This window comes from Plasmodium cynomolgi, chromosome 4 (assembly GCF_000321355.1).
Source record: "Plasmodium cynomolgi strain B DNA, chromosome 4, whole genome shotgun sequence".
Lineage (NCBI taxonomy): Eukaryota > Apicomplexa > Aconoidasida > Haemosporida > Plasmodiidae > Plasmodium > Plasmodium cynomolgi.
The window spans coordinates 546,924-561,033 of record NC_020408.1 but is presented as its reverse complement, the minus strand read 5'-3'; the positions used below and the strand labels follow the sequence as shown (position 1 = coordinate 561,033).

Sequence of the window (14,110 nt, the reverse complement as noted above, 5' to 3'; positions counted from 1 at the left end):
TGCGAATCTCCTCCTATCAGTTTAGTGAACGCTCAAACATAATTTTGTTCATGCATAATTACCTTCATCATGCCGAAGGATGATTTTTACATGTATGCATGCCAGTAAATTCCCCGTTTTAGGTGTACTAGTGTTGATGCACCCAAGCGTTGTATACACGGCTAGCCACGCGCGCATCGATTCGATGCAGTAAATCTAGAGCATTGTTCGAATGTGCACGAGAGAGAAAGAGGGAGAAAAAAATGGAAAGGCCAAGAGAAAACAACTATCCTTATGTGCAGTATCGGCATACATCCCAGGGGGAAGGGGGCGTGTTTTTTTTACACGCCTGTTTTTTCTCCCCGCGCGCATACGGGTTGATCTATTGCAGAATTGTGTATTTAAAAGGGAGGGGCAATTTGAGCTAACTGGGAAAAAAAAAAAAAAAAAAAAACAGGAAAGAGGTGGGAAGGACGAAAAGGACGGAAAAGAGCGGGAAAAAAATTACACAATTAATGCCACTTCGCCGCATCTTTTCCCCGTTAGCGCTCCCCCTCTCGTGGCCGCAAAATTGCATAGGGAAAAAAACGCATGAGCAATGTGTGACTGATGCGCGCGCGGCAGGAAAAACACACAAAGGAGGGTTTCGCTTAAAACTGCCTTAAAAGTGTTGATTATACTCCCAGATGAGCGTCGCAGAGGATCGCCTTAAACGTTCACTCTCCGGATGAGAGGATCACTCTGTTATCACCATTTCGATCAAGTTGGGAAAAAAAAAAAAAAAAAGGTGACAATTGAAAGCTTATAAAATATTGCATCGTGTAGTGTACCAACAGAGCTACACAATTACGCAATTATTCTTGGGGGACTCCCCCCTTACGGATAAACATGCGGCATGAACATTTCGTGGCTTCCCCACAAAAAAAAAAAAAAAAAAAAAAAAAAAAACTATGCCTGACTCGTTTTACCCATTTCGAGCTTTACACATAGCAGAAGAAACAATCATTATCCTTTCCATGTTCAAATAAACAGAATCCCGGAGCTACATCATTTTCACATTTGCTCCAGTTAGCTTCGCATATCTTTACACACTCTTCGTACTTGTCTGGATTGACTGAGTAGGATCTCCAGCAGTCATGTCCAGTGGTGATAGCCTCGTGATTCTTGTACGAGACCACGTTCATCTTCACCTTGTTCTTTTTAATGTACTTTAGGACATGTGATACTTGGGTGTCTAGCACAGCGGCTTCGGGTGCTGTGCCGGGCTGACCTTCTGTTCCGGGCGTGCCAGATGGTCCTGGTGGCCCTGTTGGTCCTGCTGATCCTTCTGGTCCTTCTGGCCCTGTTGGTCCTGCTGATCCTTCTGGTCCTTCTGGTCCTGGTGTTCCGGGTGGTCCTGCTGGTCCTTCTTGTCCTTCTTGTCCTGGTGATCCTGGTGATCCTGCTGGTCCTGTTGGTCCTGCTGGTCCTGGTGATCCTGCCTGATCTCCTGGCGCACCCACGTTTCGTGCTACGGTTACTTCCACTTGTACAGGTAAAGACGGAACAACAGTAGATACTTGCCCAGCTGTCGCTCCTCCTGTTGCCTGTGTACTGAGTGGAGTAGCAGGATCCTCTCCAGCAACCTTTACTTCCACCTCTGTATCTGCTTGTCCGTGCAGCACCGATTCGTTGGCCACCCCCGTTGCGTTCTTTGCCGAGGTATTCGTCTGACCGCCGACGTTTTTATAGTAGATGTTGCCCCAGAAATCGGGGGAGCTCTTCAAGTAGTAGTTGTATATCTGGGCGTCTTCCTTTGTGGGTTTTTCCACCACGGGGATGTCCACGTTGAAGACAGCAGCGGTGTGGATGAAGTTGTGCTGGCATCCAGGAGGACCATCCATGTCGACCTTAAACTTGCCTTTGTCTCCCCAGTGCTTGCCCCAACTGTTTTGTAGCAACCAGTAAGACTTTTTAACTCCCTCCCCGTTTATGTAGTTACCATAACCTACTATGTTGACAGCCAGGTCGGGCGTTTCACCTCCACAGAGAGAGAGTACCTTCTTCCCATTCAGGTCGTACGTCATCACTCCTTGTGCCTTCACATAAGCGATAACGGATCCTTTGTTCATCACTTCTGATTTTACCAACTTGTTAAACGCGTCCATGTTGCCCTTGAAGTGGTCACTCTGGTAAGCGGTGTACCCCTTGGTGCTCACCGAGTTGGGTTGATACTGCTTGTCTAGGAGCTTCACATTTTCCCATAAGTTTTGCCAGTGACTCTTCGGCTCCGGACAGACGTTATTCACCTCTTTGTAAGAGTATGGGAGGTCCGACTCAGCTGGCAAAAATTTGGTCTCCTCCAGGGTATTCAAAAAGTCTAGCGGATTCGACGGAGTTTGACACTTGTCCTTCGCTTCTTTACCGGAACAGTTAGCCACATAGAGAGCAGAACTAGCAACATGATCGTGGCCCTTCATGCACTTTATCGTTTCTAGGTGCACCTTCGAGGCGAACAGCCAAGACGTAGCGCAGTCTCCCTGATCCCCCGCCTTAATCTTTGCTATGCAACTGCTGGTGTCCTTCGTCCTATCGCAGTACTCACCGTTGCAGTGCATTTTGTCTACGTATTGGGAGGTGCTGAAATTTGTCTTGCTTGCCGTGGAGAAGTCGATGACACCATCGTATCCGCCACTCTGTGTATCCTCACTCGTGTCCTCGACGTTGGCCACTTCGGGAGTCGAGGGATGGGGTACTTCCAAATGGTTATATGGCAGATTAGGAAGCACTAATCCCATTTTGCTACCTACCCACTCGTCCGCATTTTTCAAACACATAGCGGGATTCTTTAGTTTGTTCTGTAATGACGACACGGAATAGTCACTGTTCTTCTGTAGCATGTTAGTTATGTTGGCAAACACGTTTTCTTCACTGCCCAATTCGTAGTTTTCTAACACTCCACTGGTATCCACCTCCTTCATCAAGGCGCAATAATTTAGCAGTTCCTCTTTCAAAGCTGCATCTGCTTCGTCGAAGATAAGCAACTCGTTGAGACCAGTTTCTCCTTTTTTGTACATCCCTTGTAGGATCATACCAATCGAAGCTGCCAACTTCTCTTGCATGGACTCTTCATCGCTTGCCTGGGCGGAAATGCTCTCCTGACTGGGTGCATTTTCCACCTTGGGAATATAATTGTAGCAAACATCCGATGGATTCAATTTCTTCATTTTCAGGGTGCATCTGTAACACTTTTCTATATACACACTTCCACTGAGGAAGCAGTTGGTAGCTATTGCGTCGCATTGTTCTAGAAAAAAAAAAAAAAAAAAAAAAAAAAAAATTGTTTCGTTGGAAAGGGGATGACTTGGGAACCACACAAGAACGTTAAGGTTGGTGAGTGTGTGCGGGGAAGGAGAGGGGATTATTTTTCTTTGTTTATTTTTCTTTGTTTATTTCTCCTTTGTTTATTTCTCCTTTGTTTATTTCTCCTTTGCTTATTTCTCCTTTGCTTATTTCCCCTTTGCTTATTTCCCCTTTGTTTACTTCTCCTTTGTGTGACTCACCAGGCATGTCGTTACTCAAGGCATAGTTTTTGCTTTCAAACACATTGGAGCCGTTTTGCTGGATCACGGTGTGTACTTGCACAGAGGTGAATTCTCCATTCAGGCTTTTCATTACGTACTTTCTCATTTCCGCTGTGTCATCTGAAAAGGGGGAGAGTAAAAGAAAAAGAAGAAATTAAGTTGAGCACTGAGAGGGGTGCACAAATGGAGCATCGGAGGTGGACTAAAACGAGGGGATGGAAACTTTAAGCACCAAGTCTAAATGATGTTTCGCTGCCAAGTTTTTTTCATTCGACAGACAGGGGGCCTTCTCCCGTCGTTTCCATCGAGTCCACTCCTACCAGGCCCCTTTTTCCTTTTTCACTTACCTTGGGGTGGCGTTTGAACTTTCGGGTCGTAGACCTTCCACTTAATGGTCAAGTGGTCATCTCCTATGAGCGCAACAAATTTGAATGTCTTTCCATCATCGCATTTATTTGTATTGTTTTCTCCTACACCCATTTTCTCTGTGACTTCTAGATCGCTCAAGTCGGTTCCTAGGTAAATGTTACTACTCTCCGCGTCCACATCGATGAACAGATACGGGGCGAAGAAAACGAGGAAGCTTGCGCTGCACGGCCCTGTCACTTTCACCCCCTTGTAGCCCTTCAGGAGCGACGACTTTACGGGGATCTCCTCTTTGGGGCCTTCGGACGGAGCTGTTACCGTTACTGCTTCGGCGTTGTCTACAACTGGATTTGGATTCGAATCTGGGCTAGGACTATCAACAGAATTGCTGGAAGTTTCGTCAGTGCGTCCTTGTGCGTCTTCGGAATTTTCTGCTGGCAGTGCGCCATCTTGTGAGGCTACCGGCTGTCCCTCCCTTGGGGTATCACCTGCATCCTGGCTTAAGCTCACTGCTTCTCCTGATCCTGGTCCTGGTACTGCTCCTCCTTGTCCTGGTACTGCTCCTGTTCCTGCTACTCCTCCTCCTGCTGCTCCTACTACTCCTTGTGCTCCTGCTCCTGTTCCTTCTACTCCTCCTGGTCCTCCTCCTGCTTCTGTTCGTTCTTCTGCTTGTTTTCCTGTTTCTGCTCCTGGATTGTCATTGGTACCCGTGCATCGCACTGCACAGTCCCTGCACACGACACCTGCGTAAGTTTCATTTACACGAATTAGTACACACCGAGCAAAGACATACGCTCAGCTGAGGACACTCTTTTAACTCTCTCACCAGTTAATCGTCCAAGTGACGAACACGCTCTCATGTGCACTTCTCGCCCCGTTAAGAGTGGAGTGCATGCAGGTCTAAGTTGGCCATTTAGCGATTTCCTTTTCGCCATTTTTTCGGCATTTTTCCCCTCACATAAAATTAGGATTAAGGAAAGGCGGGCCTTCATTTTGTCCTAGTGGTATCCAAGGGCGGGGGAGGGAAGAGCAAAGTGGGTTGCAAATCTGGCTTGACTACTTCTGTTGCAATCTTGCTTCGCTTTATTTGTTTGGTTAAAGAAAGGGGGAAGAAAAAAGGCAAAGCGAATGCTGGTTGCGATGGATGCGATTATGACTCGTCATCCAGGTGGTTGTCACATGCTTTATTATCATTTGGGTTACCCCATTCGTGCGATATTTTTCGTTCTTTTTTTTTTTTCTTTTTTTTCCCTCTTTTTCCGTCTTGCGTGGCAACCCCGCGAAAGGTGCATTAAGAAAATACACCAACTTGCTAACGGTGCCAAGGGAAACGGTTCCGTTCACATTACGCATCATGCGTTGCGCACTGCGCGTTACCTTGCTCGATCTTCTGCTTCCAGGTTGGAAGCCACACGTCCAAGGAGCAGTCAACCAACTCTTTACGAAGAGAACAAGCGGTGGAAATAGTGCACACTTCTTCGTATATTGCCGCACGTGCGTGCATTCACCCCCGCGCTTGCTCACTTGACACAAGCTTTAAGCAAGAAAAGGATTTCGCCAAGAACACTTAGGGCCAAAAAGATCACTTCCAAAAGGGCGCCCCCTTTTCAGTGTGAGGGGGAAGTGCGTGAAAACGGTTCACACGCATACGGGGAATACCTTTTAAAGCGGCATGGTTACAGCTCCTAAGCGCCATCCACATGCACACACTGATATGTGCAATACCCTTGCGCATAATCGCGCACACCCCTTTCCGTTCAACTCAGAATGGCTCTACGTTCGAAGCAAAGTAAAACACAACCGTAAAATTTTTGCGCAAAAAACGGTGAAATAAAAAAAAAAAAAAAAAAAAAAAAAAATTTTTTAACTTTCATGAAAAATGCCTCACGTGGCATTGAAGAAAAGGTTCATAAAAATGTGCCATTTTGATGACACAAAGGAGCTCACCCCTTATGGATACAAAACTGGTGGTGTGAATACCCACGCACACGCGCATCTGCACACTCTCATGCATCCGCAAATGCATCAGCACATGCATGTGCATCGAGCAACTGGGTACCGCTTCACACGAAACAGAAAATGCAGTCGTTCGCATTTCGCAGCTTGGTTAAACAATACCCTGCTGAAACAGTCCTTTCACACAAGTACAAATTTTCATTGCAAAAACGTATGCACTCGTCCAGCTTCTCCACAGTTGATGCTTGGGTTCGTGAACAGGAGTGGTCTCCCAATTCGTACTCGCCCTCGTACGTGACCATTCTCGTCACCATTTTGGTCTGCTTAATGTGTTTCAAAACGTGAATAATGTGGGACATTTTCGCGTTTTCCGCTCCTCCATTGGGGTTCGCCCCCCCTGGTGTGACTGTAGCGACTGGAGTGGACGCATCTACCTGTTGTGCTGGTTGTGGTGCTGATGGTTCGGGCGCTGGCGTGGAACCCCCCGGCTGCTGTTGGGTGGAAACAACTTGTCCTTCTCCTGGGGATTGGGGAGCTTGCGCTTGTTGTGAAGGTCCCACGCTGATTTCACTCGTGGAAACTGTGTTATCTGCCCCTTCTGGTGCTTTCGTATCTGTGCTCACTCCGGACGGCACTTGTGGCTGAGGTTGCTGTCCTTGAACTGTCGATACAGAATTTTCTCCTCCTCCCACCGCTGTTTCCTCAGGAGCGTCCTGCCCGTGAACGGCTTGACTCGGCGCGCTGCCCTTTGCTTCACCCACTGCGTTATAATACAGATTCTTGTAAAAATCGGGGGAGCTCTTCAACTGGTAGCTGTACAATTCTGTGTCCTTCGCCGGAGACTGGAAGGGGGGCACGTCTAGGTTGAACACAGCAGCGGTGTGGATGAAGTTGTGCTGACATCCAGGCAGGCCATCCATGTCGACCTTAAACTTGCCTTTGTCTCCCCAGTGCTTGCCCCAACTGTTTTGTAGCAACCAGTAGGACTTTTTCACCCCCTCCCCATGTATGTAGTTACCATAACCTATTATGTTCACAGCGAGGTCTGGCGTTTCACCTCCACACAGAGAGAGCACCTTCTTCCCATTTAGGTCATAACCCATGAGTTCGTCTGCCTTCACGTAGGCGATAACGGACCCTTTGTTCATCACTTCTGATTTTACCAATTTAATAAAAGCATCCATGTTGCCCTTGAAGTGGTCACTCTGGTAGGCGATGTACCCCTTGGTGCTCACCGAGTTGGGTTGGTACTGCTTGTCTAGGAGCTTCACATTTTCCCAAAGGTTTTTCCAATGACTCTTTGGCTCAGGACAGACGTTATTCACCTCTTTGTAAGAGTATGGGAGGTCCGATTCGGCTGGCAAAAATTTTGTCCCCTCCAGGATGTTCAAAAATTCTAGCGGATTCGACGGTGCTTGACACTTGTCCTTCGCTTCTTTACTGGAACAGTTAGCCACGTAGAGAGCAGAACTAGCAATATGATCGTAGCCCTTCATGCATTTGATCGTTTCTAGGTGCACCTTCGAGGCGAACAGCCAAGAAGTGGCGCAGTCTCCCTGGTCCCCGGCCTCAATCTTCGCCATGCAACTGCTTGAATCCTTCGTCCAATCGCAGTAGTCCGCATTGCAAAACATATGATTGGTAAACGGAGTGGATGAGGTGTGTGAATTTTTTTGCTCGATGGACAAATCGATAATTCCGTCATCTCCTACCTGGTAGGTTGAGAGACCACTTTTTTGTCCACCTTCCACGAGGTTACTCTCGCCAAAGTAGATATCGCTACCACCATTTTGCAAAAGAGGCAACACTAATCCCTTTTTATTCACCACCCAGTCATTAACATTTTTGAGACAGAGGGCTGGGTTCTGTAGCTTCCATTCCAGCGTTGAGTTTTTTTCCTCCCCGTGTTTTTGTAGCAATTGGACGAGGTTTTTGAAGACGTCCATCTCGTTTCCCATCTGATGTACTTCCATAGTACCGCTGATATCCATTTCTTTTAAAACTTGGCAATAGTTACCTATGTGCTTCTTCACATTTTCGTCTAACTCTTCTGATGTTATTAGCTCTTTGTTTCCCTCAGGGTCTGTTTTGTAAATTCCATTCAACACCTCATTGATGACCTGCGCAAGTTTATACTCGCTCGACTCCTCATCGTCCTGTCCCTTCACTTTAATGTCAAGAAATTCCTTTTTAAAATCCGCCGATACGTAGTCGAAGCACTTGTCATTTGTGTCATTATTATGGATTAGCAAATTGCAAGTGTAGCAGCTTTCTATGTCTGTGTTTCCACTTAAGAAGCAAGCACTCATAGTTTGTTGGCAGTTTTCTACAAAAAAAGGAAAGAGAAACGAAGGGTGCAATTGTTAATCAGGTTTGCTCATCAGATTTGCTTCTCAGTCTGCGCTCTGTGTAATGGTGTTATCTCTTAGCAATCTCAAAGTGAAGAAAGATGCACCCCAATTTGATGACACTTCACCGTAGTAGGGTGGGTACGCTCAGGTGAGCACGTTCAGGTGTGTACGCTCAGGTGTGTACGCTCAGGTGAGCACCCATCTGTTGGACCCAATTCACGCGACTCACCTGGAATGTCATTCTTTATTGAATAATCTTTGCTCGTATAAATAACGGTGTCCTCTTGGACCATGACTGAATGGACTTGGATTGAGGTGATAGGTCTTTCCAGGTTCGGCAATCGATACTTCCTCACGTCAGCTTTGTTCTTATCTGTGGGAGGGAAGGGTGGGTGTTGAGGTGTTAAGCACGTATGTATGGGCTGTGTGGAGGTGTTAAACACGTATGTATGGGCTTTGTGGAGGTGTTTAGCATGCATGGTATGGGCTGTGTGGAGGTGTTTAGCATGCATGGTATGGGCTGTGCCGATAGCACTTCTGCGCAAATGGACCATTCCGCAGATGGGCGCTGTTGAACAAACGGGCGACTTCTAAACCGTTCAGCCACCTACGGTGTCGCCGCTACTCTTTATCGCTACTGTGCTTGCTATTATTATTTTTTTTTTTTTTTCCCCGTAATCCTAATACGGATGTCACCATTTCCTCGCCCCTCCTGCACTTACTCTCACCCTCACTCTGCGGATAGACGATCCACTTAAGAGTCAGTATGTTGTCCTCCAGATACACTATAAACATAAACGTCTTTTCTGGGTTCCCTTCACACTTGTTAATCAACGTTTCGCCTCCCTTTGTAAATTGGATTATCGTGTTGTCCGAGTTGGGGAACTTGGTAGACAATTCTATGATGTCCTTTGCCGCCTTCACAGAAATGTACATGTGAGGAATGAGGAACAGTCCTACCTCTGTGTCGCAGGGACCTGTGACCTTCACCCCCGTGAAGTTTTTTAGCAGTGCGGACTGCAGCTCGGCTTTCTTGGTGCTGGTTTGAAGTTGAGTCGCTCCACCCTGTCCATTCGTATTTCCTGAGGAACTGGCAGAAGCGATTCCCTGGGCAGTGGGTGTGGTGGAGCTCTGGCTAGGGGGTACATCCGCATGTTGATCTGGTGTTTGCACCGGTTGTGAAGGATTTGATTCTGCAGAATTTGGTGCCTGGGATACAGGCGGTGACGGATTCGTGGGTTGAGTAACGCCTTGTTCATTTCCAGATGATGCGGATTGCAACCCTGCCCCAGACGATCCTCCATTTTCCGTTACTGTCCCAGAGGCACTAGAAGTGGATTGCGAACCACCGGATCCTCCAGATGACGACTCCGGCACAGTTGTGCACATCGCTACATTGCTGCCGTAAGCGGCGCCTGCGCAAAGGGGTCAAACGGAATTCGCATGCAATGGGGGAGCCACCTCTCGGGGAAAGAAGTGAAACGTTTTTAATTTCACAAAAGGGGTGATCCCCATCAGACATCGCTTCTTCTTCTCCTTTTTCTTCTTTTTTTATTTTTTATTTTTTTTTATTTTTCTTACCTAAAGCGAGCAGCAAGAGAAAACTAGACTTCATCTCGTTTCGGTTAAGTCAAATCTGCATTAAGACTTCCCTTTCGCAGAATGCCCTGCCTTTACGCAAAAATGGGTATTTTCTTTTGGTTAAATCGTTTACACATTTGTTTAGAAAAAGAACAAATTACTGTTTTGTTCCTTTGTCTTGTTTTGTTTTGTTTTGTTTGTTTTTTTTTTTGTTTTTTTTTTCTTTTTAACGCAGTTAATCTCTTTCTCCCATTCGACACAAAACTACTTGAAAAGTGCACCGAAGTTTCGTTCCCATCTGTGCAGTAGTCGCATGGTGGGAGTCCCGATTCACTTTATGTAACGCTCCATTCAGATTTGCACTCTCGAATTAAGCTCAAGTGTGTACGCGTAAGTTTGATCGGGTCGATCGTGTGATGATAAGAGGGGGGGATTGGAGAGAAGTAGCTGAAGTAACCGCCTCGTATGTGTGCATACACATGCGTGCAGGGTGTGTACGTTAGGGGCACACACTTTTGTGCCACTCTGAGTCGTACGTATTCCCCGCCCCGTGGTGAACACACGTACAAATTTTATACAATCTTAAAGCACTTGGTAACCCCGCCTAAGCTAGCGGACGAAGTTTTAAAGGAGTATTTTTTTTTTTTTTTTTTTTTTTTTTTCACCTAAATTGCACCAATTTAACAAAATGGAAAAACCAAACAGTGAAAAGCAAAAGCCATGGCGCATGCATACCGGCACGCAGTTACCCCTTTAGGTGAAAGGGGAGAGGAGGTTCACGCGGAGGGAAGCACTCTCTCCTCAGGGTGAGTTGTTAAAACGCTTTTGAAAAAATAAAACCCCATTTGTGTGAAAAAATGTAAAAGGTTATCAAATCCCATCTGTAAATCTTTCACAAAAAAAAAAAAAAAAAAAAAGATAGACACAAATTGGTATGTACTCGCAAAGGCTTTCACTTGACGGAAAAAAGCACTCCTCCGACTGACACATGCTAGGTTAGGAAACTCCAGGCATGGGACCCCTCTCACGATCATCAAAATTTTACATTGTTCCATTTTAACTCTCTCTTCCTTTTACTTTGCCTTTTTCTGGACTCCTTCAAAAAAAGGTGAAACTTTTCGATCGATTTAAATGAGTTCAATTCTCTTCTTTGCTTTGGTTCCCCGGGTTGACTCTCTCACGGACTCTCGCTTGGACTCCCTCTTGGCTGCTAATCCGCCTTCCGACTCTCTTCCCCCACGAATGACCCGATCCTCCAATTGGAATTTTCCTACCTTTTATTGGAGTGTTCCCCTCCACTGGATCAAACGGTTAATCGTAAAGACTACCCCCCCAAAAAAAAAAGGTGATTTCCCTCCTCAGCGTTGGTTAAATGATGCCGGATGTTCACCCAATTGGTACATTAGTAGGTTTACCATAAGGGGGGATGCGTTGCATTGACTCCTTTCCGCCCTGTGCATATTCACCTCCATGTTGACTTCCTCTCCTGAGTTGTTTTGTGGAGCGTTATATGATCTCTTCTGGTGTCCCCTCACTTTTATATTTCCATGTGGATTTTCCATTCTCTCTCCTCCCGGGCTATGAACGAAGCCATTTTCTCCCTAAATTCGTCCTTCATCACTTGGCACTTCACTTCACTTCACCAGGTGGGTAATTTTCACCTCCTTCTGTCTAAGTGCGTCGCTTATCCTCGGGCGAGTTGAAATAATTAGGACGATGTGACGAAGCTGTGCTTTGTGCAAGACAGCTCATTTTAAACTCGGTTGGGTATGCAAGTGGTTGTGAGACTCTACTGGAGAGAGATTCTACGGGAGAGAGACTCTACGGGAGAGACAAGCTATGGTCCTCTTCCACCACATGGAAGAATACATAGTCGGTTCGAATCTATGTAGGGGTTCCTCTTGTATGGTTCTCTGTAGCAGAAGTTAGCTGTGAATAAATATGTGGGTCTCCCCAATGGACCTCTCCCCTCACGATTCTAGCAGTTTTATAAGAGCACCTTCCGTTTGTGAAAATTTCGGAATGGCCATAAGTGTCTCTTCATTCCACCTCTTCCTCAGCTTTAGGAGCGCAAAGGCCTTTACCATTCGGCTTTTCGGGGTGTTCCCCATCAGGGTGTACCTCATGAGAGTGTACCTTATCAAAGTGCTCCCCATCAGGGAGTACCTCATGAGAGCGTTCCCCATGAGAGCCTTCCCCACCGCTAAATCCGCAGACGTGCTTACTTCTCATTTTTAACTTCTCCAAAATAGCCATTTCTTCTTCCTCTCCGTTGTACCTCCGCTGCTCGCATCTCTGGAGCTACTTTTTACAAATTTCATCCACTTGGAGTCTACACCCAAGTTGGTGTCATGCTCACTTGCGTTGCTGCTCCTACGAGTCGGGCAAGGCCAACCCCCTCCTCTTCAGCACCCACTCGCCCACATTCTTCATGCAGACCGCTGGATTCCTCAGTTTCCTTCGCAGAGTAAAAACTGTTTCGTCCCTATGCTTTAGCAGCAACCTGACGAGGTTATCGAACACATCCATTTCGCTACCCATCTGATGCTCCTCCAATGTTCCACTTGTATCTACCTTCTTTAAAAGTTGGCAGTATTTTATTAGCTCCTCTTTCATGGAGCTGTCTAACTCTTCCTTCGTGATTAGCACCTTCCTTCCGTCCTCAGCGGCTTTGTAAACCCCCTTCAGCACGCGGTCGATGGAGTTCCTCAGCTGGTGTTCCTCCGACGCGTCTTCCGAGCACCCCTCCGAGTATCCCTCCGAGCATCCCTCGGACTGATCATCCTTTTCCATGGGGAAAATGGCTTCATCCTCTTCTGAGTCAATTCCACTAGAAAACAAGTCATGATCCTCGTCACACGGACCATCATTGCTTTCTGCTAAGGTTCTCCTGTACCATTTCGTCTCAGTTTCCTTACGCTTTGCTGCAAATCGGGGGGGAGATATCATACACACATGTGCGCATGCATATTGATAAATAGATAAACACAATGGTGCACTCATTCAAGTGATTTTTTCTCGGAGTCTCCTTACTTGCTGTGAACGGATCCTCGGGCAGGTACGCCTTCCAGCTAAGCGGTAAGACGTTATCCTCGATATGGGGCAGCATCTTAAAGGCTCCCGCTTTGGAGTCTTTCGTTGTAACGTAGATATAAGAGTGGGGGATGAAAAGGAATCCCATTTCTGACCCACACGTTCTGTTAATCTTCACCTCGGTTGTTTTTTTCAACACTTGTGCTTTTACTTTGGCATAGTTTGATTGACTTACCCCTACGGATTGTCTTCTAGGATTAGAAGATGTCCTATGCGTAGTGGGAGTAGGATCATGCCTCGTTTGACATTTGCCTGGACGGTTATCTGGTCTCTCATCTTTAGTTATTATCCTTTTCTGTTCTGAAGTTCCTTGTGTGAGTAAATACCCGTCTGATGCTTTCCCCAAGGTTACGGCTCCAGGAGTGGACTCCGCATTTACAAAGCCTTCCGTGTTACGTCTTAACAGAGCACCTGTGTTAAACATTTTAGTAAAAAGCAGGAAGAGCATGTAGCAGGGGGGGGGGGTGATCTTTATTGGATTAAAAAATAAACTGCCATTTTTGGAGGTACCTATGAGGGGACCCCCACTCGCTCGTCCTAAGGCTGTCATTTCATAGGCGCTCATTTTGGACGCTCTTTTACTACTCCTCCAGGTGGTATTATTTTCTTACTTGGAATGAAGAGGAGCACCACAAGCGACTTCATCTTGTCCTGTGGAGTAGGCTATTCCCGATCTTCTTCTGCACAGAGTGCTTCCTCCTTTTTTATTTTTTTTTTTTTTAATTTTTTTCTTCTTCTTTTGCTACCGTTTCATAGTGACAATGGTGCACACTTCATTATATTTTATGAAAAAAAAAAAAAAAAAAAAAATTTAGACCTCTTCCCCCTTTTGATAGACGTTACAAAGAGTGCCCACCCCCTGCTTCACAAAGTTTGTAATTTTAAAAAGTAAATTTGTTACGGTTTTACTTGGAGAATGTTTCGCCTTAGCATCGGGGTGGCAATAAAAAAAAAAAAAAAAAAAAATGGGGACACCGCAATGTGTGCATGTATATTTGACACTCTCCTAGCAGAATGGGGCGGAAAATTTTGCCATTTAAATTTGTTAATTTTCCTTTTTGTAATTCTCGAGGAGGTTACATTTGTCAGTTAGAAGGAAAGAGCCGAAACAATGTTCGTTTCGTTTTGTTCGTGTGAAGTAGAGGGCTCTTTTCCCCTTTTAGGGGGTATTAAAAAAAGCAAAAAAAAAAAAAAAAAAAAAAAAAATTATCTTTTCACTTT

General features: G+C 46.0%; 2 protein-coding genes across 2 annotated transcripts; both read right to left on the bottom strand.

Annotated features, from left to right (window-relative positions):
- Positions 1–959: 959 nt before the first annotated feature.
- Positions 960–4,900, bottom strand: PCYB_042280 (serine-repeat antigen; the record flags this gene model as incomplete). Its single annotated transcript, XM_004225377.1, has 4 exons — positions 960–3,265; positions 3,522–3,662; positions 3,890–4,651; positions 4,867–4,900. 4 exons carry the CDS (start codon positions 4,898–4,900, stop codon positions 960–962), a joined length of 3,243 nt encoding a protein of 1,080 aa, XP_004225425.1.
- A 1,071-nt stretch (positions 4,901–5,971) lies between these two features.
- On the bottom strand, positions 5,972–9,830 carry PCYB_042270 (serine-repeat antigen; the record flags this gene model as incomplete). The annotated part of the gene is made up of 4 exons (XM_004225376.1): positions 5,972–8,190; positions 8,445–8,588; positions 8,938–9,630; positions 9,797–9,830. 4 exons carry the CDS (start codon positions 9,828–9,830, stop codon positions 5,972–5,974), a joined length of 3,090 nt encoding a protein of 1,029 aa, XP_004225424.1.
- Between the last annotated feature and the right edge of the window lie 4,280 nt (positions 9,831–14,110).